Source organism: Polistes fuscatus, unplaced genomic scaffold, assembly GCF_010416935.1.
Source record: "Polistes fuscatus isolate 324 unplaced genomic scaffold, CU_Pfus_HIC Scaffold9, whole genome shotgun sequence".
In the NCBI taxonomy this organism is placed as follows: Eukaryota; Metazoa; Arthropoda; class Insecta; order Hymenoptera; family Vespidae; genus Polistes; species Polistes fuscatus.
Genome location: NW_025113173.1, coordinates 1458374 through 1483149, shown reverse-complemented (window position 1 = coordinate 1483149; position 24776 = coordinate 1458374). Strand labels below are relative to the sequence as shown.

The window sequence follows — 24776 nt, the reverse complement described above, 5'->3', positions numbered from 1 at the left end:
TAGAGGCAGTTAAATTCGAAGAGAGGGCCAGCTGGGGTTCTCTTCTGTCTCTCACTCTCTCTGTCTCTCTCTCTCTCTCTCTCTCTTTCTCTCTCTCTCTCTTTCCTTCTCTCCGTTGCTACGCCATTGTCGACGAGCTTATTACCGCCGATCGAATTATTGCTCCTTGCCATCGAAAGATAAAGAGAGATGGAGTACTATACGGGACCGTAATGCAGTTTGAGCGAGTAATGTAAAGAGGAGAACACGAGAACACCTCGGGTTTTAAAAGAATAGAAGGTATTCATTTTATCGTTGAACGTGACATGACAAGACAAAAAAAAAAAGATAAAAAGAAAAGAACTTTTTTACGACTCATTCATATGACACCGTATCGTTTATATTACCGTCTTCCATGGTTTACGCATATGTTTTTTATATGCACATGTTCCACATGACACTGGATCGTTGTTAACCGTATATACGGTCAAATCAGAGATTCCACAATTTTGGACACATTCGGTTTTGTCAGTTTAACCGCATATGCGATGGTTGTGATTGATTGCGGATGAAAAGAAACAAATATTTCATAAAACATTGTATCGGCGGCCAACAGTGGTGCACGAATCGTAATTGCAGCTATCGGTTGAATCGATTGTGTTTCGTTGTTGATAAATTTAATACAATATTTGATCTATAGTCAGTCGAATGTTCAATTGTTTTAAGTAAATATAAGAAAGTTTTTTAAACGGTATCGTGACCCCCTAGGGTCATAAAAATGCAACACATGAATATTATAGTTCGAACTCGCGGTATAACGTTTGAAAATGCATATACGGTTTACCCGCAAAATTTGAGAGCACACTTACAATGGTTGTGAAAATTGGTAGGATGAGAATGAATAAACCCGTGCATATTTTAACGTAAGAAAATGCAATGCATTATACTCCGGTATAATGCGTATTCCTATAACTCGTTAAAAATATTTCATAATATGCGATATAAGTTTTTCATATAACGCCGCGATTCCTCGTTAAATGTATTAAATAATAAAATCATAAAATGCAGGAGGCGGGGGGGAGCATATTCTACCTGCATTTAAAAATTCTTTTAATTAAGCAATATATTATCCCGTTGTTTTCATTATTACCGATTTGTTCTGTCTCGTAATTTTATTTAAATATCATTTCAATTACGTAATATATAAATTTGTTAAAGTGATATATTTTATTGAATTCCTGTGAGATTAAAAAAAAAGAAAAAAGCAAATTTTTCCCGATATTTATTAAACGCATATGTTCTCGTGAAAAAAAAAGAAAAACAATTGTAAATTATATCCTGGAAAATATAAACTATAAATATATATCCTATTTTATATACGGAGAATAATTCTCCGTACTACAACGTGATTTTCTATAACGCAAAATTTATACTATAGGCATAACGTATTATATTAATCAAGTTATACAGTAGAAGTTTACTGTATATACTTATACACGTATAATAATTGTACGCTTAATTTCATGAATAACTAAACATATAAAATAAGCCGATAAAAATAATCGATTTCGACGTCGAGTGAACGAACTGTTAACCTTCTTGACTATCGTTGCAAAAATTATATCAATATTAAATAAATTATAACGTACTATATATATAATAATATAACAAAACTTACAAGAAAGAGAGAGAGAGAAAAGAGTATATAGAACGAAGGAAAGAAAAGAAGGAAAGAAAAAAAAAAAAGAAAAAAAATACGTCAGTTGATTCGCGTAAAAGAAATCAATATAGTCGATGAAATTATAATTCGATTAGAAATATATCAATGAAATTATATGATTTAAAAAGAAGTAAACCAGACAATGTAGACAGTAAAGCGCAAAATCCCGCGCATTCTCTTTTGTACTCGAAATCTTTTCAGTTTATCGAATTCGTCGGTAGCAACGCGTCAACTATGTGACGCTTTCTACGAGAATGATTCTACGAATAAACGATGAAAGAGTAGAGTCATTTGACGTTTAATCTCAACTTTCTTCAGTGACGGCTTTTATATCTCATAGTAAGTATATATATATACATATATATATGTATGCATGTGTATGTTACCAATGAAAGATCGAAATTAGAGAATGTCAAGATTCACATGATCGTTTGGTATATGATCAAACTATTAATGTATAACAGTATATATAAATAAATATATATAAATATATTTAATATTAATATATAATATTAATTATATAAATTTTTTATATTATAAATGATATATAATATAATTTATATATTTTTATATATATTTTATATTATAAATTTATTATAAATATATTTAATATTAATATATAATATTAATTATATAAATTTTTTATATTATAAATGATATATAATATAATTTATATATTTTTATATATATTTTATATTATAAATTTATTATAAATATAAATAAATATATATAAAAATAAATATTAATGTAAACATATATATAAATAAAAATCTTCAATCTTTCAGCAACGTATTTGATATATGCTGACATTTAACCATGTGAATCTTCACATTATTTAATTTCAGTCTTTCACGATAAAATATGTCTAAAACAAGTATTTTTCTTCATGCATTTTCCCGACAATCAAAATCACTTATCAACGTTAATAAATCCATCGAATCGAATAAAAAAAAAAAATGAAAGAGAGAGAGAGAGAGGGTGGAATATTCCACGTGCCGTGTCCCTTACGTAAGCCCGGTTCGCTCGATTAATTCGACATTCCGTGACACCATCGTGTGTAGATCCTTTCATTACACTCGCAATACAAGCAGCTTAGGTGTACATTGTCTAACAAGTACCTAATCCTAGTTAGTTACCACCATGGTTGTTGTACCTTGCAATATATGCGGACAGTGTTTAAAACACACAAACCATCTATCTTTCTTTTAACGAATAATCGGTTCCAAGGAAATCCTCGCAAACAGCATGATTATTATCGGTCTAATGATAAGTTGAAGATTTAATCAAATATTCCGATAATTCATACAAAGAGAGAAAGAGAGAGGGGAGTGGGAAGGGGGAGGAGAGAATCAGCCGATAATCGGAAAATACTCGAATCCTTTTTTCAAATGAAACGTTCTTAGGCAACTGTAACGATCAAATTTTGTATAAAACGACATAAAAAGAAAGGGAACATATAAAGGTAGGGAAAAAGAAAGGATGAGATAACAACCATAATCGATCGACAGTTGAACGAAATTATGAAAGATTTTAGTGTTAGTGTGTGTATAATGAGATACGTGTATGATTGATTAATTATTGCAAGATAAGTTTATTTATGAAATGATGTAGGAGGATGTGACATAGCTTGAGAATATTTCATATACCTTAAATAATTATTAATTAATCAAAAAAAAATGTATGAAAAATAATATGTAGTCACTTAAGTATTAACGTATCATTTTTCTAAATTTTCTTCATCCCAAGCACACTTGTATCAATAATTTTCAAGAAAGAACAAAAATCTGATAAACGTAACGATGTAACAATTTTAAAAGGAATACTAACTGTCCCATAAGAACGATATCTGAAATAAAAATTACAATAAAATACAATTAAAAAAAAGAAAAACAAATATAATTTTGATCGAATCACGAACGTTTGTGCATCACATTCGTAGAAAATAAAACAAGAAAATATTGATCTTTCAAACGTATTTGCAGTAACAGTAGCAGTAGAAATAATAATAGTAATAGTAGTACAAGTTTTAGCTTGGCCCTTAAAGTGTTAAGAAAACTAGTAAGAAGAATAGCAAGAGTACCGTAGGTGTTCGGAGAGTTTCTTTTAGAGCGAGTCTAACAATCTGGGCTGACGACGACAACAACGACAACTACGACTACGAGCATTCCCCAGTGCCAACTCTTAAGCCTGTTTTGCAACATGGTACAGGCCTGATTTTCTCAAATTAATAGTAGCTCTCTAGTCACATAGCATAAATCAAAGAACGATCATCACTCGGTTCTCGGGATTGAATCTGAAGTTTTCTTTTAAAACTAAACTGCAACCCGTATACTTAAACATATATTATTGTTCTCTTTTTCTTTCTGTTTTTCTTTTTCTTTTTCTCTCCGTTGAACCACCCTCCCTCCTATGCCTTTGTCAGAGTGCGTACAATGTGCCAGCGGGATCGCCCACATAAAGAGACGGACTCTCGATAATTCAACGGGACAGGGCGAAAAAAATCAATAGTACAACCACCCCGACAACTACAACTACAACTACGACAACTACGACGACGACGAAGACGACGACGACGACGACGACGACGACGACGATGATGGGGTGTCCCCTTCCCCCTTTTCTTCTTCCTCACCCTTCCTCAACTTGGCAACCCTCTCTTCCCCTCATCAGAGACCGTGCATACACACGGCACGAGAACGTTTTCTCTAGCAGTACCTACGTATAGTTAATGAACATGGAAGAATCTATTTGCTCTCGCTTGCACGCAAAAAATAAGAGGGAGAGTTGGATATATAATCTCGTTGTTCGGATTCGTATGTCGTATATATATATATTGCACGCATGCACAGGGTGTCCGATTTGAATCTAAAGAAAAATCAACAAAATAATAAAAGTTAAATGAAACAAATGTAACTTAATGTTGTTATCTTCGATTATAGGATTCGTTCACGTATAAACGTATGTATATTCTTTTTAATAGTTTTTCTATTTTTTTTTCTTTTTATTTTTTCTTTTAAATTATACTAATGGCAAAGAAGAAGTGGCACCGAAATTCGGCCAAAGTTCGAATGGGTTCGTCATAAAAGAGAGGAGGAGACTTCAATGCTCGTCGAAAAATATTCTTTCCGCGGTGGACTGAGCTTTATCGAAAATTTTGAACGCACGAGAGCACTTATTTGTAACACAGTGTTGTTGGAGTCGGGGGAAAAAATAAAAAGCATCCGTTTCGTTACCATTGTGTCCTGAATTACCGGGTGATATCTTTTTTTTTTTCTTTACCGATTTTTTTTCTTTTTTATTATTATTTTCACAAACAACCGAGAAAAGAGAGGCGGTTTGTTTCGCTATAACAGATAAAGGTCAACGTGTCCAATTAACCGTGTTGATCGTGTCAGATTTTATATAATGTAATAATATATATATGTACTTGGGTATAACGAATCTTTGAACTATTTTATAATGTCACCGAGCTAAAGGAGTCGACTTGTAACATTTCGAGATGATCGGTCATCCTAAAAATTCGATCTGTAGGGAAATTTTACCGTTCATCGAAAAAGGTAAAGTTAAGTTAAGTATTACAAGAGGGATGATTTTAATTGAACTAAATCATTGAATTATTTTGATGTCATTGAACGCGACGTGACTTTTAACATTTCGAATTAATTGATCGTGTTAATAATTACAAAAGAATCCTTTTTAATCGTAATCAAAGAGATACAAAGTGAGTTACTGCAATTAAAACAAATCGAAAAGGTCATGAAGATTAATTGAAATTAATCTTGATTGTTGTAACTGTTATAATACATCTTTTTTATGATACGCGAATCTTATATGGTACTACCGTATGCGGTCTCCTATTTTCCATAAAAATGTCTAATAAAACAAATGAAATAATCGAATTTAATCGAAAGTTCAAAACAAGAAGAATTTTTATACGAAAAAGAAGATTATATTCGAATGAATTTAATGAGAATATTACCGATTGGTAATTATACGTATGTTTCCATATAAGTATATACTTATTTATATAAATATATATGTAAAGAAAAAAAGACAACGTGCAAAATATCGATCGACGAAAGCGAGAGTGTCGAGAATGCTTTCTTCTTCTCCTTTCTTCCTGTTTCTTTTTTTTTTCTCTCTCTCTCTGTCTCTCTCTTTTCACTTTTGCCGCGAAAAGAAAGAAGCCTCTTCCTTTCGACCCTCTTTTTTATTTATTTTTTTTTCTTCCCCCCTTATATATATATATCACCCTTTCTCTCACTCGCTCGCGAATTCTCGGACGTATTTCTTTTCCTTTTCGCGAAGAAACAAAAGGGTTGAAAAACGATCCTGGTATTTCATCTTTATTCATCTCCTTTTTCTTTCATTGAGGAAGAGGAGGAGGAGGAGGAGGAGGTGGAGGTTTCGTCGATCAACGAAAACGAAAGTGACTTTCGTGGCAATTCGAAAGAGATAAAGAAAGAAAGAAAGAAAGAAAGAAAGATGAAAAATAAAGATAAAAGGTATAAGTATTAAGAAATTTATACGCGTTGTTACATTTTGCGATACACGTTTTATTTCGGTATTAATGAATTAGTATTAAAAATAAAACTCGCATCGATAGAAATAAAAAAAAAAACAGAATAAAAAGAAATAACAATTTTCAACATGGATATCGTAAGGCAAATTGCAAGAAAAAAAATGAAACAAAAAGAACAAGTAAAGTGGAATCAAACTAAAACCCCTATGCATGTTTCGCGAAACTTAAACGAGCTACTCGCAAATCAAAACAAAAGTTTACTTTTAGAATTTATATTAATTTTAGTTCGAAAGTACTTTAATCGATGCTCAACTTCTCAATTTTTTGTTTCTGTTTTAAAAAAAAAAAAGATTCGCCCTAATAAATGAGCTTAACATCATTAAAATAATAAAACTTTGTATGACTGTTGAACAATCAAAATTGATTTGGCAAATGTGAACGACTCGTAACGTTGATATATCTATCGGTTTCTCTAAGTTTGACGATTTACACATTTAACCGTATGGTAATTTAAAATCAAAATAAACTTTCGTCATCGGCGAAGTAAAACTTCAGATATATTTTAATCAACGTTGATATCACTCGAGAGAAACTAATGATCAAAATCATTAAACGTCGAAACCAATTGAAATTCCATGCAATTTTCATGAAATTTAAATATCGATGCATGCATAGCAACATGTTGGAAAGTATATTGAGGAGAGTAGGAGGAGGAGGAGGAGGAGGAGGAGAAGGGAGTGGGAGGCTTTAGCGAGCTAAACACTTTTCTGTTCTATAAAGTGTGATTTGAAGATCTCTCAAAGATCATCCGTAAAAGTGGGCAAGGAAAAGTTCAACGACCTCTTGGAAGACACTTTACGAAGGAGAGACATAGAGTAATAGCCAATCGATTTTCTTTTATAATACCTCTGAGCCTTCTTCAATTTTCCTTGTCGTCCTCGACTTATTCTGTCTTTGATTCCAACCGATAAGAAAAAGAAAAAGAAAAAGAAAAAGAAGAAGAAGAAGAAGAAGACATCGAATAGAAGGATCGACAGAAAACTTGTTCAATCCTTTAAAACCCCGATATCTTTTTTATTTTTTTTTCTTCAATATTCTCCTCTCTCGCATTTTTACTCGTAACAAATTGCTTGCATCGCTATAGTTAAGATTTAAGAGCTAATTATAATTTTATATTATCATTATCTTAGATCTATCTTCTTTTTCTTTTTTTTTTACAGAATAATAAATTAAAAATATATGCTAAAAACAGCTATTGTTTTTATTTCAAGAGGTAAAATACGAGTTTTAAAGGTCTTAAAGTGTAATTAAGAACCTGCTATCTTTCGGATAAAGTATAATACACGGAACAGGGAACGTTGTTTGACCTATTAAAAAGATATGTGCTTTTTACGTTACATACGTATACATATATATATATTATACACACATACATATGTACGTAGACACATCGAAAGTTGACATTTAACAAACTAGTCTCTCTTTTCCACTGTAGTATCAAAGAAAAAGAACACCTTCATTGATCTTAGGATATTCCTTAGAGATTAACTCATGCTCGATAGAATGATTCTTGAAAAGTAACACGATTCTTTTTGTTTGATCTCTCTCTCTCTCTCTCTTTCTTCTTATTATTTGTATTTTTTTACCTCTTCGTTGGTGAAAGTTATTTCATACTTTTTATTCTTGTTCTTATAATTTTGTTGTTAACTCTCCTTTTTCGAATTTTCCTTCCTTCCTTCCATCCTTAGACGAGTTTTACGAGGTTGGAAAATGCATAACGAGAGTTACAACACGTCCATTTTCCACAAAGTCTTATTTTCGTAGTAGTAGCAATCTTTCGAAAGAAGAAACCGGTGTTGTCTGAGATTTTTAAGGTGAACTTTTCTTATCCTTATCCGAGAACCCACACGACAAACAAGACAAACACGCGCGTCTTAACCGTCACGGTCGTTTTTTTTCTTTTATAGTGAAATAAGAAAAAGAAAGAAAGGAAGAAAGAGAGAGAGTAAAGAAAAAAAAAGTATAGTAATAAGATAGACGAATAAATGGTGAAATAAAAGTGATGGTTAGAATCACAGGTGTCATCCTGTAAATCAAAACTTTCGACGATAAACTGGCAAAAATCCAAACTATGATCTTTCATCGAGATTTAAACGGGTGAATTCTCTCGTTCGGTACTGTTGGTAAGAGAAAGAGAGAAAGAACTACGAAAAGAAAAGAAAAGAAAAAGAAAAAGAGAAAAAAAAGAAAATAATAATAATAATAATAATAATATAAGCGAGAAAAAATGAGATGAGGAAGTGAAAGAAGGTGGATGGATGACGGGAATGAGAATAACAAAAATTGAAAATGAGACGGACGAGAGAAGAAGTTGTCGAGTGTTTAAAAAGTATCACTGACAATGTGAAACGTTACAATGTTTTAACGAGTGGGCGAATAAGAAGAAGGACGAAGACAATTTCTCTCATTTTTGTTTGTTCGTGTGTTTACCTTTTTTCTCCTTTCGACAGCTTTTTTACAGCTTGTTTGTTTGAGAGGAAAAAAAAAAAAAGAAAAAAACCTATATATTATATTACAATAAAAAAGAAGAAGAACTTTTTTAATAAAAAATAGGAAAAATATCTTTCGTTATCGCATTCGAAAACATTAGCGACGCCCACGATTCGAATCGGCCAATCAGCCATTACGATTCCTCTTCTTCTTCTTTTGGATAAATGCAACAACGTTCGAATTTCATCGCAACAGTGTCGTAACCAAGATCACTAAAGTCATTTGACCTTAATCTCGATGAATCGCGTGAAGAAGACCCTCCTCGTATTATTGACGAACAAACGACATTGACGTGAGACTTGCATAATAAAAACGTACGGCCGTGAATTTCAAATGATTTACTTGTTTGATATGTTCAAAGATTCTTATCATTCCAATCTCCGTTTCTATTTCTATTACTATATTTTCTTTTCTTTCGTGCATACAATTAATAAAATTTGATATTAAATCTATTTTTAATGTACTTTCTCTCATCTTCTTGCATTTACTTTTTGTTTCTTTTTATTAGTATCAACGTATACATATACATATACGTTATATGTATATATAGTATACAAGTAACATACAAAATGATAATAGACAATTGGGATTGGTAGTAAATCCTTTTTTAATGAATTTTTCATTAATTAACAATAATTATTTTTCTCGTTTCGCGTATAAGTTTCCCCCACCCCCGTTGTTGGCATTAACGTAAGCATAGAGATACGCGTGTATAAGTTACATATACATATACATATATATACACTATATAAATAGCATATGAAATGATAATAACGGTTAATTGGGATTGTTAAAATAAATCCTTTTTTTCAAATGAATTTTTCATAATGTAATAATTTTTGTTTCTTTTATCTCGCGTTTATATTTTTGTCCACTTATTAGCATCAACATATACCTATACATATATACATATATATATAAATAACATACGAAATGATAACGGTCAATTCACGTTGCAAAGTGGGCGCGTGCGGTGAAAGCTCGTCGTAACGCTATAATGCTATGGCGTACGCGCGCGCGCGCGCATGCCAAAGAAGATACGTAACGACGGATTTACAATCGAGGAAAGTTTGTGCGACCAACCGGTTGCGTGCCGCGATCTGCGGACTTCTACTTTGCCCTGATTCCAAGTCACGTTAACCCTTTATTTTCTTTCTCTCTCTCTCTCTCTCTTTCTTTCACAATCTCATTCCATTGATAAGCGAACCCAGATTTGAAATTGTGATCTCGATCGATTCTACGATATCATGATCGATGTACCAACAATTCATTATGAACAACATCAAATTAGAACTATAACACGATTTACTACATACACGGTGTCCTAAAAGTCCCTTTCACCGAATTGATAAATTAGAAATTTGTTTTGTACAGATGTTTGATATGGTGATAATCATTAATGGGACTAATACTTTTGAAACAACGATGAAATACAAATATATTTTAATTACGTATCTCTTTTTATCACGTTTCTTCATTGTTCTTCTATTATCAATTATATAATTCAAAATAAATCGATATAAATTGAATATCTTTTAACAAATGTTTTTAATTCGCGTTTAATTTGTATTCAAAGGTTGATACGTATCGATTTGGCGTTGCATACATTTTTGTATTATCACGATTAAAAATTCTAACTGCAAAGGGTTGATAAATCGATATTGATTTTTTGATTTGTTTTGTTTTTCATTTTTTTTTTCGGGGTAAGTACTTTTCGAAATACAGCTAAGTAATTTACAAGAGATTCCTATGAATAGTTTATTATTCGTTAAAACAGACTTACTAATGATCCTGTTGAATATAATCAAGGATCTCCCAATTAGGACATTGCTCATTAAACAAAGTTTGAAACTTTCTTGAATAACCATTATGCTTGGAAAGATTTTGATCTATAGATCAATCAATAGATCTTAGCAATTATAAAAAGAATGGAGGGAATTTGTTGAAACTACAAAATGGACAAATGTAAATTGAATGTTATATCGTAAATAGAAAGCATACGCAAATACGGAATGAAACGAAATCAATGCTGCTTCTTCCTCTTCTACTTCCTTTTTTTTCTTCTTCTTCTTCTTCTTCTTCTTCTTCTTCTTTCTCGTATTCGTCCTTTTGCTTTTTTCTCTTTTCCATGCTCCAGGGACTAGCAATTCGTCGCTAACGAACAGACTGCCACTTCAAATGCAAACACTTTGCAACCAAATCTTGCGGATTTAATAACGGCTAATGAAGCTGACAAAATCTTTCGTGAATTCATTCACGCGCCAAGTTCCCTTTTAAGTTGTTTATTAAGTTTATATAACGCGTACCCCAAAATTATTGTTTATCATTATCAAATTTTTCCAAGTATAGAGAGAGAGAAAGAGAGAGAGAAAGGATCGTCTAGAAAAACGTCTACGTATGTATTACTGGTAGACAAGTACAAATACATATGTAAGTAAGTAAGTATATATATCTAGAAAGGCCGGGGTATTTTCTAGCGAGCGGATAGCAACACACACCGGAGATACGCAGATCGAAGCGACACGAGAGAGAGAAAGAGAGAGAAAGAGAGAGAGAGAGAGAGTAAGAGAGAGAGAAAGAGAGACGAGACGCTTGCGAGTAAAAAGATGTAGAAAACAAATCCAAAAAAAAAGAGAATGATTCAAAAAAGAAATCTTAAAATATGAAATCTTAATGAAAATTTAGGAAGGAAAACGTATTCTTGCAAAATCCTCAACGGGGAAATCTCGCGAGCTTAAGGTCAATGGCGTTCCGTTTGTTTATCATGGTGGGCACCAGTGGTTGGTTGGTTGGTTGATAGATAGGTAGGTAGGTAGGTTGGTAGGTAGGTAGGTGGGTGGGTGGTGTATGGGTGGTTAGGTGTATCCTGGCGGTTGTCAAAATATGCAAATAAAAAAAAAAAAAGAAAGAAAGAAAAATACAAGAAACAAAGTAGCTAGTATCAGAGCTAATCATTTCTTAAAGGAATATAATTTTGGTTTCTACATACCCTTCTTGTTATCACGCGACGATAGCCAAGTACTTTCGTTTAACAGGAAAACACACGTTTTGTTTTTTTTTCCTCTTCGAATTAAAACTTCTCTCTTCTTCTTTTACCCTCGAATTCGAATTTACCTCGAAATATTTCTCGGCAAAAAGACCGAATTGAAAATCGTGTCAATTCCTCGTCTCTTTTTTAAATCACATTATTTATCATTTTATTTATTACGTTGTCAATTTTTTTTGAAAGAGGAGGATCCCCTTGTCTCTCTTCTGTTAAAACACCGGATAAAAACAACACACGGCGCGCACACACGCACACGCACGCACACCGAGCGCGGCGCAACACACAACAGTCAACGAAATGCACCACGAGCGGACTGACAGTTACCAGTTACCACGGGTTGTTCATTATTGGAAAAGCTGCCTTTGCAGGCTGCTCTTGCGCAGCCGGCACGATACTACCGACTTTCTCCCCTCTACCAACAACTCGACGCCATTTCTCTTGCTTCCTTCGTCCCTCTCTTCACTTCCTCTCCGTCCTTCACCGCCGTAGTTACTCGAATTCGCCCCCCCCTCGGTCGTCCTTATTTTGTCTCTTTTTATCCCGTCAACATTTGATTTGATTTCAAACAAAAAAATAAACAATATTATACTCGTCTCGGATCTTTTTTATATACTTTTTTTTTTGTGACAAATTTATCCGAAAGGTTCGCAAAAAGATTTTTAAAAATCCCGCTCTTTCGTAGCAACGAAGATGGCGGCCATTTCGATTTATCGAATAGTTCGTAAAAATAATTTTGTTACTTTCTTTTTTCAATTCATTCGTTTACTTCGATTTGTTTTCTTACAATAAAGGAATATGTTCGATCTACTAAATCGAGAGAAAGTTTGAAAGTTGAAAGTTTGTTAAAGAGCGACATCGGTGAGCAAACGTGACATTCGCCGAGATGTCAATGTTCTTGACGTAAGGAAGCCTTTCTAGAGTGTGGAAAGTTTGTGGAAATAGACAACCTCGCGGAGGTTGGGTGAATTTTCGCAAAGTGAATCTCACTCGAAAGTTAAGATTTGATTTTATCCGCATCTAATTGGGTAATGAAAAGTCTCTATCCAAGTTAATACGCGTGTATCGAAAAGAGATTGACTAGTAGTATTGGTCTGCGTTAAATTAATTATTCCTTTAGGAAAAAATACAGTGCTTCGCAGAAATACGAAATATCATGGCGGTACCCACTACCGGTGTAGGTGAGTATTTTTTCCGTCTTCGAAACTTTTTTATCGGTATAGATTGAATATTTCCAACGTCGTTTATTACGACAGTCCTTACCTTTAAGAATATTATTTGTTTAGCTTTCCTTTTGTTTCTTTCCTTCTTCTTTTTCTCTTGATAAGCTGGACGCAACCCTGACGCAAGCCAATACACGTTTATCCGTTCTTTCCTGTAAATTAGGGACCCGTCATGTTACCAATGTATGTCAATTTATCTTGGAAGTCTATGTTTCCCCCATTTTTTTATATACTGTCATCTCATATTTCGTATCTATCAGAGATGTTAATTATTATTTTTTCGTTTATTTTTTCTTCGATTCAAACAGAAAGCTTAAAAGACTTATGGAAGATTACAGCATGCATTAATTCTCTGAGCCATAACCTGTATTGTGCACTAATTTGGTTTCTATAATTTCAAGCCTCAGCTTAATGGATATTTCTCTACATTGACATTTCTCGTAGTTGTTCCTCGAAACTTTCGTTTGCTGGAGGAATTAGAACAGGGTCAAAAAGGTGTAGGAGATGGTACGATTAGTTGGGGATTAGAAAATGATGACGATATGACGCTGACACATTGGACCGGAATGATAATTGGACCACCTAGAGTAAGTGTCAATTATTTGACAATACCTTTTCTATAAGATATTAATTAAATCTAATAGGATACAATTGTTATTACAATTTAATATATGTTTTTTAGACACCGTATGAAAATAGAATGTATAGTTTGAAAATTGATTGTGGTCAGAAATACCCCGATGAAGCACCCAGTGTAAAATTTTTAAGCAGAATTAATATGAATTGTATCAATAGCACTACCGGAGCTGTAAGTATTGAAATCTTGTTTTCTCTTATAATAGCGTTACAGTCATTTCTTAGTTTTGGTTTATAATCTATATTGTAATTTACAATAAGGTTGATAATCGCAATGTACCAGTACTTTCAAAATGGCAAAGAGAATACACAATCAAGACAGTTCTACAAGAGCTGCGTCGTCTCATGACACTCAAAGAGAACATGAAACTTTCTCAGCCACCAGAGGGCAGTACATTTTAGCCTAACCACATATAAATTTATCACCTCTTCCTTTTTATGGTAGCACGAGGAGAGATATAATAATAGAGGTACCAAATAATACTAAAATGGTACCCGGTGGAAATATATGCTAAGATGTAATGCCTTTACGAAAGAAAGGCGATAATAGCTTGAAAAGTTGGATATGAATTTTGTGTTTAGGTAAGCCGAGAAAGAAAGAGAGCTGTTCGTCCTTTAAATTTTAGGTCATGTTTAACCGTTCGCATGTTTCTAATGTAAAAAGTTATTTGTAATTTTAGGTAATAAAACTGTTACACGATAGCCGTAATCTTTCTCATCTTAAGAGATTATTACCGCTTACTGTTTCTGAGATGCTTATGAGGTATGTGCTCATAAAATATATTATTCCAACTTTTCAAGCTATTATGGTATAAAAAAATAAAAGTCACACACAACATATTTTGAATCTTAAATTGAATACACCGATTGTCTAATAAAAATAATAATCAGTAAGAAAAAATTATGCCTTTGAAGTTTTTTAAATGAAAGAGAGAAAAAACAAAAGAAAAAGGAAAGAAAAGAAAAAAAAACAGTCTCTAATATACAAACCAACTAATATTTCTGTTTATAAATAAGTGCCATCTCTTATGATTTTAAAATTATGATTTTATGGAGTTGTCTCAATTACCATAGAGGCGGGTCACAATGAAAATTTCTAAACCTATGTAAATTTTGATAAATTGATTAACTGGTAATATGTAAGTAGCTTGGCTTTATAATTCAAATACATTGAAGCGGAGTTTACAGAATGAAATCTTCATTGGAACATAATCGCTTTGACATGATTAAATGGCAAGAAGTAAAATAAAATTCTTTCCAAATTAGATAAAATCTATTTAATTTGGAAAAACTGCGTAACACACAAAAATTAGATTATTAAAAATTAATTCATCCAAAATTTTGTATAAAACAAGATTAGAGTGGACATACTTTTGACGTCCGTTTATTGAGACATCATCCAAATACGGCCTCTTATTTTATACAAAAAAAATATATGTTATATTACTTGGATCACCAAACGTATAATAAGTAAACAACGGAAAGTAATCATAACAGAAATATAGAAGGTCGTAATTTGATTCAGAGTAGAAGATAGAATACATGGTATATGCGTTGCACCCAGCAAGAGTACATTAATCTATGAAGCATTGCAACTTACATTTTCATTTACCTTTTCATTCCAGTATAAACGCGACACACATCTATGTATATTCTGATTATATTTAAATTTGGGAATCCATTTAGAAAATGTGTACATGCTTAATAAATACATATTTATGTTATAAGCTTCATAATTGATGTACTATGACTATCATATTTAAAATTCAATATTGATCCAAAGTTCGCAAGTATAAATCCCTTATTATCAAACTTAAAAATAAGTTGAAAACAAGTCTTTTATCAAACTAATATGCAAGGATACATTTCTTTGTTACGTTTTTATTTTCGTTTTTTATCTCGCTAATAGAAAACTATGATCATATAAATTATTTGCAGTATAATATAATTTCACGATTTTTCCCCTTCGATTTGCATTATATGTATGCTTTTTATTGCATTTAGATTATATTCAATTAGACCAAAGTATGAATTACGAAGGTATTTGAATAATTATTATCTAATGTTATGAAACTTTACCTGAAATACTATACATACCTCTGATCAGCTTTGTATTTCAGTATTACACTATCAGTAATGTAATAGTGTAATCTAATTCATATTAAATAATTATTACTCTATGTCGATAAAATGAAGCTTAAAAATAAAAAAAAATGTCTTTAGAAAAATATTCTGTCAATTATTGTATAATATTTTCCTTTTTAACATATATTTATAATTTTCAAATAAAATTAAATTAAATTACTTAATAATAAAAGCTTTTTAACATACGCAACTATAAACTACAGGTAGATTTCATTACTTTTAACAATTTATTTATGTCGGCCGATGATAACATTGTTTGCATATTTATGTACAATATACAAGTTTATTGACTTGAGACTTATAGTGAATTGAACATGCATCAAATGCTATATTGGCAGCTTCCGGATTTGGAAATAGCTAAAAATGTCGAATTATATTAATTAATTTATAAAACTACATTACATTCCTTGATGTTAACGTCATCAAGAACATTTTTTTAAGCTGATGCTTCGATGGATTTATTTCGACTTTTTAGGGACGAAAAGCATTTTTGTGTTTTTGACAACAGTCCATGTATGTCTCTTTAGATAAATAATTCCAGCTAGGAGTATAGCACCAATTCCAAGAGTCTATATAAAAAATATGGACATGTTACAAATATACAGTATTATATAATCTTTAAATTTAAAAGCAACAAGAATATTTTACCTTGATAGTATATCTTTTTCTGTCGTCATATTCATGATTGGATGACCACATAAGGAATGTGGTAACATCTTTTGCTACTTGGGAAGCAGTAGCAGGAGTACCATCTTCAAACTCCAAGACTTCATCGTAAATAACCTATGCATATATGGTTATTTATAAATTATACACGATATGTTACAGGATATGGTATTACTGTACATTGTTATCAATTTATTATAAATTACCTGTCCCATACCAATGGCACCACCTAAGAAATATGGATTAAAGTATTGACCTTCTTGCAGATGAATTCCTGCTGGTGGGTCACAATATCCAGTCAATAAAGAGAATACGTAGTTCTGTAAAATAGATTTATATTTAACATAAGCAAATTAATGAGATTAAATGTCTTATAAATCATTAGTCATAAAATTATATTAAGCGATATGCATAAGAGAGAAAAAAGATACCTCTCCGTCATGCCTAGCATTAATCATTTGTGAAAGATCTGGTGGTAAAGCACCATTGTTAGCTGCTCTAGCAGCTTCTTCATTTGGATATGGGTTTGGAACAAAGTCTGACAATTTTCCAGGACGCATAAAGAATTCTCCGGTGGCATCAGGACCATCTTGCACCTAATTATAATGAAACGATAAAGTATATAAATTATTTAATAAGCTGTACTTTTAACAAAAGATTTTTATTTGTACATCACCTGTACTTCTGCGGCAAGTGCCTTTGCTTCTTCCTCTGTATGAGTAACACCAACAAGATGACGATATGCTAAATATTCCATACTATGGCAAGCGGAACATACATTTTTATAAACTTCCCATCCTCGTCTCACGCTGAAATTTAAATAAATATAGTTAAATCGCTAGACCATATTATATATATACACAATATTTTACAGCAATGCAAATGCATACCTTGCATGATCTAATGAGCTAAACATTCCATAAAAATCCCATTTATATTTTGCAGGATGAGCCACTTCTGTATCGGCTTTTATAGAATTTTCCAAAGCATAAATTAAAGTACCGATACCTCCAGTTGCTAATCCTAAACATGTCACTAACTGTAATTATAAATATGTCAACTTAATATACAATATATATAAATATAATAACAAATTAATTAGAGCACCAAAAAATTATTCTTTGATAAGAAATATGAATCAAATCTAAGAATTATTACTGAACAAGAGATGTCATAACTTACTATAAAAATATGAAGGAAGGAATGAAGGTAAAGGGACAACTCCTATTGACAAATAGAAAAACACCTACCAATTTTCGACTTCTGGACCATTCTTTTGTCGTAGAGAAATTATTGATCTGTAAAATCACAATGAACTCATTAAGATATATTACATGATTAAATTACACAATAGATATAAAATTACATAGATGCTAAATCTTTATTATTATATTGTTACTTACAATAAAATTCTTATTTTTTATACATAATTTTATATGCGCATAATAAATTATCTAATATGTGATCATTTTTGGCGTGTATTCTTGATATTTCAATACAATTTTAACACATGTTTAATGATGGCAGCATCATGATTTTCTCTAGAGATTACTATTACATAACATGTATTAAAATGTCTTTTAAAACTTTTCAAATTAATATATCTTTTATTACAATACAATACATTTATGTGACATTGATAAGAAAGATGCTTTTCGGATTAAATAATAAGAATAAAATGTCATAGCAGTCGACAAGTAGTATAGTTCGAATTAACATCTAGAGATTTGGTGATGATGTCAATCGTGTATAAGATCAATGATTAAACATAAAATATTATTTATTAATCAAATTAACATATTTAATCGAGACTATTAATTATATGTATTTTTCTTACCTGAGTGAACAAAGTCCCATAATTTGGTTTTAAAAGACCAGATTTATAAATTCGTCCTAACGTAACCGCCATCTTGGTCAGAGGTACTATGTATAAAAGGTGTTAGTCAATCTAGCAACTGAAGAAAACCGAACAGATAAATTCTTCAATTCGATAAAAAAGATTACCAGATCTTATTTATAAATAAGAAGATATTTGTATATTGCATTGAATTTAAATTTTCATTCGAATTAAATCCTAATTTTCTATATTGGAAACACTTAATTTCGGTAATAACAATTTTTCTTACAAAATATTTATATCTAGAGACAAATATTCATTAATTTGAATTTCCCGCCTTATAACATTTTTCAAATTCCGGATTATTTGAATAACTACTACTTATTATATCGATAGATACGTTTTACATTAGTTGAAACTTGAAAAATATTAAGAAAAACTATTTTTATTAATTTAGAAGTAAATAATAAAATACTATTTGTCTAAACAAAATCATTATTTTTTTGCATTATCGAGATTAAAGCAGATATTAATAAAAGTTAAAATGGGAAATATATTTCCATTATATTGCAAACTTATTTTTTGTACATATATTTCATTCACTCAAATTTATTTTTCGGATTATGGAAATATAACGAAGTAAATATATTAAGATGATGAATATTTTATTAAAACGTATAATTATATAAATGTAAAGCCAATGCGATCGTTATTAATTATTAAATAAATGTTAAAATAACAAATTAAAATTAAAATTCTTTTTAGATTTTCACTTTGCTAACTAGAATGTTTGAAGATAATGATAGGAGAGGGCGTGACGCATGCGCCAATTTGTTAGCAGCTTAGTTCGCCGTCAACCATTGGTGTCAGCTGCTACGTTTGTCAGACGGTAATGTGAATCGCAGAATATCGCATCGATCACCGTACGAAAGAAAACGCATCAAAATGAGCGGAGGAATGCCTGAGCTGGGCTCGAAGATAAGTTTAATATCAAAGGCGGATATTCGTTATGAGGGCCGTCTATTTACCGTTGATCCACAAGAATGTACGATAGCTCTTGCTAATGGTGAGTACAAAAATCAAGATGGATACCGAACCTACTTTTGCCGCTTCTCTGTTTCCCGGTTCTTTTCCTTCGAGAATCTTTTTGTTCTCTTCTCTCGTATTTCTCTTTCTTCCTCTCTCTCTATCATCTAACCTTATCTTATTTGTTTGTTTTTTACCTAAACTGATCTTAAATTTACCCACGATCTTACCTTTAAATTTGTTTAATTAGAAAATGCTTCCGAATCATACGATATTTCGATTTGTCCGGTAGATCAGATGCAAAACAACCGGGGTCACCCTCCTAACGCTACTCTTATAGCGGGTGATTTATATGTTTCTCGATTAATCAATGCCTTCGTATTATTTCTATGATATATCAGGTTTCATTTTACTTTCTAATATTTTACATATATATGATATATACAACGATTAACGTTACGATACTTCATTGCTTTTCAGTATACTATGAACTCTCTAAATATATACTACAATAAAGGCATCATTTGAAATTGTTTGTTTGAGGTCAAACAAACGATCACTTTTATGACGATATGTTAGATTTAAATTTTAAACTTCATTATACTAATATAATAATATAATATAATAATATAATATTATTTAATATATTCTTAATATATATATATGTAGAGAGAGGAGGGGGGAAGAGAGAGGAGGGGAGGAGAGAGAGAGAAAAATATTTTTATTATTTATTATTTTAAATTTTCTAAGAGTGAAATATTTCTATTTAGATTTAATCTGTTATTGTTCTATTCTCATGAAATCACACAATATATTACAAGTATTACTCGTTAACAGAAATTAATAAAATAAATATGTATATGCCCTACTAATATTTCAACAGATTATATTAAGTTAGTATTAGCTTGATATTTCAAATAATTGTTTTTATATATGTAGTCATTATGGGGAAAGATTCATATATCTAGTTTCTTTGTTTACAATATTTCAATGTCCTTGCTAGTGACTTACAACTGAAATATAGAGAAAACATACAAATTCAAGGTTACTTTAACATACTTCAGATTATATTTAAATTTTCAAAATATTTTTCTTTTTCAATAAATTTTAATATTTATTATTTTTTTATTTTAATTACATTATTTTTGTCAAATGATATAAATGCAGTTATTCTTGTATTATTAAAAAATACTTCTATAAAATTATATTCATTGATACATATATGATATAATCTTTTTTATTTTTATTATAGTGCGTTCCTTCGGAACAGAAGACAGAGAAACTCAATTACCTGTCGCCCCTCAAAATCAAGTTTATGAATACATTCTATTTCGTGGTTCGGACATAAAAGATATCAGAGTTGTAAACAATGTTAACTCTATACCAAATGATCCAGCTATCGTTCAGGTAATTGCATACATATTTCTTCCAGAATACTTATTTATTTTATATGTTATCTACCAATGAAATGTGTGCGTTGCATGATATAATATTAGATTGAAAAATACCTAACACAATTGATTCTTAGATGACTGTGCAACCATCTATGGGACAGCAATCATATCAACCGCAACCAACTTATGCTCATCCGATGATGAGCCAAATGGGCCCTATGGGTGGTCAATATGGAACTCCATATGGTATGACTATGGGAGCTATGGGACCAGTAATGGGCATGCCGACTACTGCCAGAGATCCTCGTGGGCCACTGAATAAACAGCCAAGTGAGTTGAGCTTGGGCCCTGCTGAACCCAATGCCATCTCTATCCCAAACTCACTATCGACGGCCAATGTCGACCCATTACCAAAAGACCAATCTCTGGAAGATGGTAAACTGTTTTTGCTGTGATCTTTTCCTTGCCAATGGCATGCGTACTGCTTCCTGTTTGGTAAAAAGCTTGCTGCAATTTACTTTATTATATTGTGTTTTGAATATATTGGAAAGTGGTTGCATTTAATAGGTAATCTGTAACCTTAAGTATAATAATTCTTTCAATAATTTTAATAACTGCAAGTGTTCTTTAACATCTTGGATTAATTTTAAATCTTATTCCCTTAACTTTCTCTTTTTATTGAAATTATCCCACATTTTCTAAGAATCTATATACTATATTTTCTGTGCTAGAATGAGTCTCTTACTATGCAAAATACATGTTTTATAATATTGTGCAAATGTATAGATGCAAATGCTTTTTGCTTTATGCACATTTACACTTTTATATTAATTTACATGTATCTTTAAGCTTCTTGTACTTTTGCAATTTATTGTGCAGAAGTAAATTGATTTAATTTATATCTTTCATATAAGAGAAAAATAATAATAGTACATATATATATATATCTTCTTCTTCTTCATTCTTTAATTTAGGCAAGTTGCCTGTTTCGTAACGACGTTCTTCTGCCTATTGCACTGTTAAATTGTCGCACTATCGTTTTCGTGGGCGTCCCGCACTTCTGCGGCCAATCGGTGATTTATCCCGTGCAATTCTGCCGATTCTTGTTGTCCATTCTGCTAATAGACAGTGTCGTTTCTATGAGCCGCAAATTTTTTTACGTTGGATAGGGAGCTAACCTGATCCAACAACCTTCCTCCTTTTCCCGGGCTTAGGACAGGCAACATGATCGCTGACCTTGATTCGTCCAGCGATCATGCAGGCGGAGTTATATATATATATATATTTTGATTTTATTGTATTAATGTGGGATTGAAAGAAATGGAAGAATGCATCCGGTCGAGGATAAAAAAAGAGCGTTAGATAAGAATATTAGTTTTAGGTATAAGGTTACGCCGTCTGGACTTGTCGCCTTTGTGTAGCTACATCGAAGTCTCCCGAGCGTTCTCAATAATGTGAAATACCGGAAAAGCCTTTGTGCGTGGTTTGGAATGATCGGAAAGTTTCCAGGGAAATGACGAAAAACGACGGGAGACGATGGAGGGGGGATGTAGGGTATAACTAGGCGACGGAAAGGACGGGCGTTGCGTTCTTCTTCTGCATTTCCGTTTTTCTTCTGCATTTCCGTTTTTCTTCTGCATTTCCGTTCTTCTTCTGCGTTTCCGTTCTGCGGGCTGTGCGTTTTTCTGTGAGTTTTTCTGTTAGTTCAATAATTATTGACGAGTAATAAGTGTAACGGGGAGTACGGAATACAATGGGGAACGGCGAAGGATTACGATAGGCGACGACGAGTCGGATTCGGGTGTTCCTTGCGGTTGTTTTCGGACGTAGAGAGTTACACTTATTGTTAGCATTAGATCATTAGATTATAGATACTTACTATATTATTTCTTACAAACATTATACCTTGTTATTATTTTTTAATAAATAAATATTTTACTGTTACCATTATAAATATATCTCATCACTATACGTAAATCTTACATTAATATATTAATATTTAAGCGAATGGTAATAGTTTACTCAAATTAATTATTGTTTGGATTTGAAGGAACTACTTTTGCATCTGTATTTTTCTATTTTGCTCTGACAATGCAGTTAATTATTATATAAGCAGCGTATAAGCATGAAGCTGTGTTAATTTATGAAATAGCAAGAACAGTTTAAAATTTATAGTAGTTTTTGCTATCATTCTAATATTCTTTTAATTGGTAATGTAATGATATTAGTAAAATTGTAGTACCATACAGAATGATAACTATAAATTTGTAATCTTTGGCCTGTCAATTGTTGTTATACTTAATGAAGTATATTAATAACAAGAATTGCTTTTTTCTTCTATAGGTGTACTTGATCTTATTAGCGGAGGATCAAGATCAACAACGCCAACTTCTTCGTTGTTAACTAGAAAAAGTCCAACAATAGATCAAGGCATACAAGTAGGACAACAGCAGCAGCAACCTCAACAGCAACAAAGTAACATGGGTAAACATGTTGAAAAGCCAAACATTAGAACCGTTCAACCACCATGTCGTGATCACGAAGGGTAGGATAATTGACACTGATTAATTACTATTGACAATTCGTTAATTTATTTTGATTTTATTTAACAATAAATTAAGCAAGAGTGTTTAATCGTTAAATATTCTTTTTTCCTATAGACATGTTGGTGGCAAAACAAGCAATGGTATGTCACAATATAATAATATGAAGAGAGATGGCATGAAACCTGATGGTCAGATGCAAGGACAAGGTGGACATCCTGGAGGTGGTCGAGGAAATCGTGGTGGTTGGATGAATCGTGGAAATATGCGAGGCCGAGGTAGAGGACGCGGTGGTTTTAGGGTCAATCAGCCTGGTAATACTGGAACAACTAAATCCAAAAATACACTTAAGTTCGATAACGATTATGATTTTGAGCAAGCTAATACAGAATTCGAGGAATTAAGGTATGTCTATTATCTTTATGTTTTCACATCTAGCGCATGAACACTCTGAGTTTTTCATTTCACTAATATAAAGAAATGAAAATATTTGTATCATGCAAAAGCAAGTTATGCGGTTTTAATGCAGGCATGAATAAATGTTTAAGTGTCCTGTTTACGCACCGCATACACATTATTTCAATTATTATCAATTATTATTGATTATTATTGATTTATATATTGGTATGAAGTATTAATAAAGGAATATTATTATAGATCTCAGTTGGCAAAAACAAAAATTGATGGTGGTAACGATAATGAAAAGAAAGATGATAGTGGCAATGAAACCGGAGCAGGAGAAGGAGAACCTGAGGAAGAACCGGAAGTTGTTCATTATGATAAATCAAAGTCATTCTTTGATAACATTAGCTGTGAGGCTGTTGAAAGAAGTAAAGGGTTAGTATAACTGTTGATAAACAAGTTCTAGAAACAAATCAGTTAATAAGTATCACAAGCTCAATACACTACCTCCTTTTCGACTTAAGCATTTCTAAGGTTTTTAAGAATCTAACTTTAGTAAATGTTATCAATTAATTAATTAAAATCTTTCGATTATTTATTGTCAATAAAAAGATTTCGAATTTATTATTATTAACATTTGAAAAAAAAAACATAGTAAAATATAGAATTTTGTGGTGGCGCGCTGTGCTCGCGAGATAAACGAAAAAGGGTCTAGTTGTTAATGGTTAAAGAAATTGTATTTACAGACGATTCCAGCGTACGGATTGGAGGACGGAGAGGAAATTGAATTCTGAGACTTTCGGCGTGGCTTCGACAAGACGCGGTGGCTTCCGCGGTCGTGGATATTACAATCGTGGTATGGGAGGAATGTATGGAAGAGGTGCTGGTAATATGGGTGGATCTGGTTTCCGTGGTGGATACAGAGGTAATCGAGGCATCAATCGTAAGCCCACCAATCAACAACAGAATAATAATCCTGGTAGTCAAGCTCGTACGACCAACGAACAGTCTACTACTCAGTCACAGCAGAACAACCGTCTTGTAACTGGAACGGCGTAAAACATGGAAGATGCCACATTACGAACAACGC

The 24776-nt window shown here is 32.0% G+C and overlaps 4 protein-coding genes across 7 annotated transcripts in view; 2 read left to right on the top strand and 2 right to left on the bottom strand.

The window, feature by feature from the left end:
• The window catches only part of LOC122525328 (tyrosine-protein kinase Src64B), a 41039-nt gene extending 28830 nt beyond the window's left edge, over positions 1–12209 (bottom strand). For both annotated transcript variants that reach the window (XM_043648049.1, XM_043648050.1), the window contains exon 1: positions 11761–12209. The gene's annotated coding sequence lies outside the window, so the exon portion shown is untranslated. The remainder of the gene's footprint in view (positions 1–11760) is intronic.
• Positions 12210–12730: 521 nt separating this feature from the next.
• Positions 12731–14574, top strand: LOC122525332 (ubiquitin-conjugating enzyme E2 variant 2). 2 transcript variants are annotated; one of them, XM_043648057.1, is made up of 4 exons: positions 12731–12995; positions 13439–13624; positions 13720–13845; positions 13935–14574. In XM_043648057.1, exons 2-4 carry the CDS (start codon positions 13580–13582, stop codon positions 14073–14075), a joined length of 312 nt encoding a protein of 103 aa, XP_043503992.1. In that variant the 5' UTR covers positions 12731–12995; positions 13439–13579; the 3' UTR covers positions 14076–14574. The 2 variants fall into 2 exon arrangements, with proteins under 2 accessions (XP_043503992.1, XP_043503991.1); XM_043648056.1 differs by having other exon boundaries at positions 12732–12995; positions 13482–13624.
• Positions 14575–16026: 1452 nt separating this feature from the next.
• Positions 16027–18429, bottom strand: LOC122525330 (cytochrome c1, heme protein, mitochondrial). The gene is made up of 8 exons (XM_043648053.1): positions 18322–18429; positions 17735–17782; positions 17375–17523; positions 17161–17293; positions 16916–17080; positions 16691–16804; positions 16467–16601; positions 16027–16387 (listed from the first exon to the last, which is right to left on the bottom strand). Exons 1-8 carry the CDS (start codon positions 18391–18393, stop codon positions 16277–16279), a joined length of 927 nt encoding a protein of 308 aa, XP_043503988.1. The 5' UTR covers positions 18394–18429; the 3' UTR covers positions 16027–16276.
• Positions 18430–19156: 727 nt separating this feature from the next.
• Positions 19157–24754, top strand: LOC122525329 (protein LSM14 homolog B-A). Of its 2 annotated transcripts, none has more exons than XM_043648052.1 (7): positions 19157–19387; positions 20600–20754; positions 20876–21071; positions 23085–23286; positions 23402–23689; positions 23942–24121; positions 24433–24754. In XM_043648052.1, the coding sequence occupies exons 1-7, from the start codon at positions 19267–19269 to the stop codon at positions 24743–24745; spliced, it is 1455 nt and encodes a 484-aa protein (XP_043503987.1). In that variant the 5' UTR covers positions 19157–19266; the 3' UTR covers positions 24746–24754. The 2 variants fall into 2 exon arrangements, with proteins under 2 accessions (XP_043503987.1, XP_043503986.1); XM_043648051.1 differs by having other exon boundaries at positions 20876–21176.
• The last annotated feature ends 22 nt before the right edge of the window (positions 24755–24776 follow it).

What these genes read in the sequence shown, in the direction of transcription:
- LOC122525332 (XM_043648056.1), top strand. Translation starts at nt 12,971, where the DNA reads ATGGCGGTACCCACTACCGGTGTAG. An exon ending in TGATAATTGGACCACCTAGA is followed by an intron (nt 13,625 to 13,719) that starts GTAAGTGTCAAT and finishes TATGTTTTTTAG; the next exon opens with ACACCGTATGAAAATAGAAT. An exon ending in TCAATAGCACTACCGGAGCT is followed by an intron (nt 13,846 to 13,934) that starts GTAAGTATTGAA and finishes ATTTACAATAAG; the next exon opens with GTTGATAATCGCAATGTACC.
- LOC122525329 (XM_043648051.1), top strand. Translation starts at nt 19,267, where the DNA reads ATGAGCGGAGGAATGCCTGAGCTGGGCTCGAAGATAAGTTTAATATCA. An exon ending in CCATGTCGTGATCACGAAGG is followed by an intron (nt 23,287 to 23,401) that starts GTAGGATAATTG and finishes TTTTTCCTATAG; the next exon opens with ACATGTTGGTGGCAAAACAA. An exon ending in ACAGAATTCGAGGAATTAAG is followed by an intron (nt 23,690 to 23,941) that starts GTATGTCTATTA and finishes ATATTATTATAG; the next exon opens with ATCTCAGTTGGCAAAAACAA.
- LOC122525330 (XM_043648053.1), bottom strand. Translation starts at nt 18,393, where the DNA reads ATGGCGGTTACGTTAGGACGAATTTATAAATCTGGTCTTTTAAAACCA. An exon ending in CACTTGCCGCAGAAGTACAG is followed by an intron (nt 17,081 to 17,160) that starts GTGATGTACAAA and finishes CATTATAATTAG; the next exon opens with GTGCAAGATGGTCCTGATGC. An exon ending in GTGCCATTGGTATGGGACAG is followed by an intron (nt 16,602 to 16,690) that starts GTAATTTATAAT and finishes ATATATGCATAG; the next exon opens with GTTATTTACGATGAAGTCTT.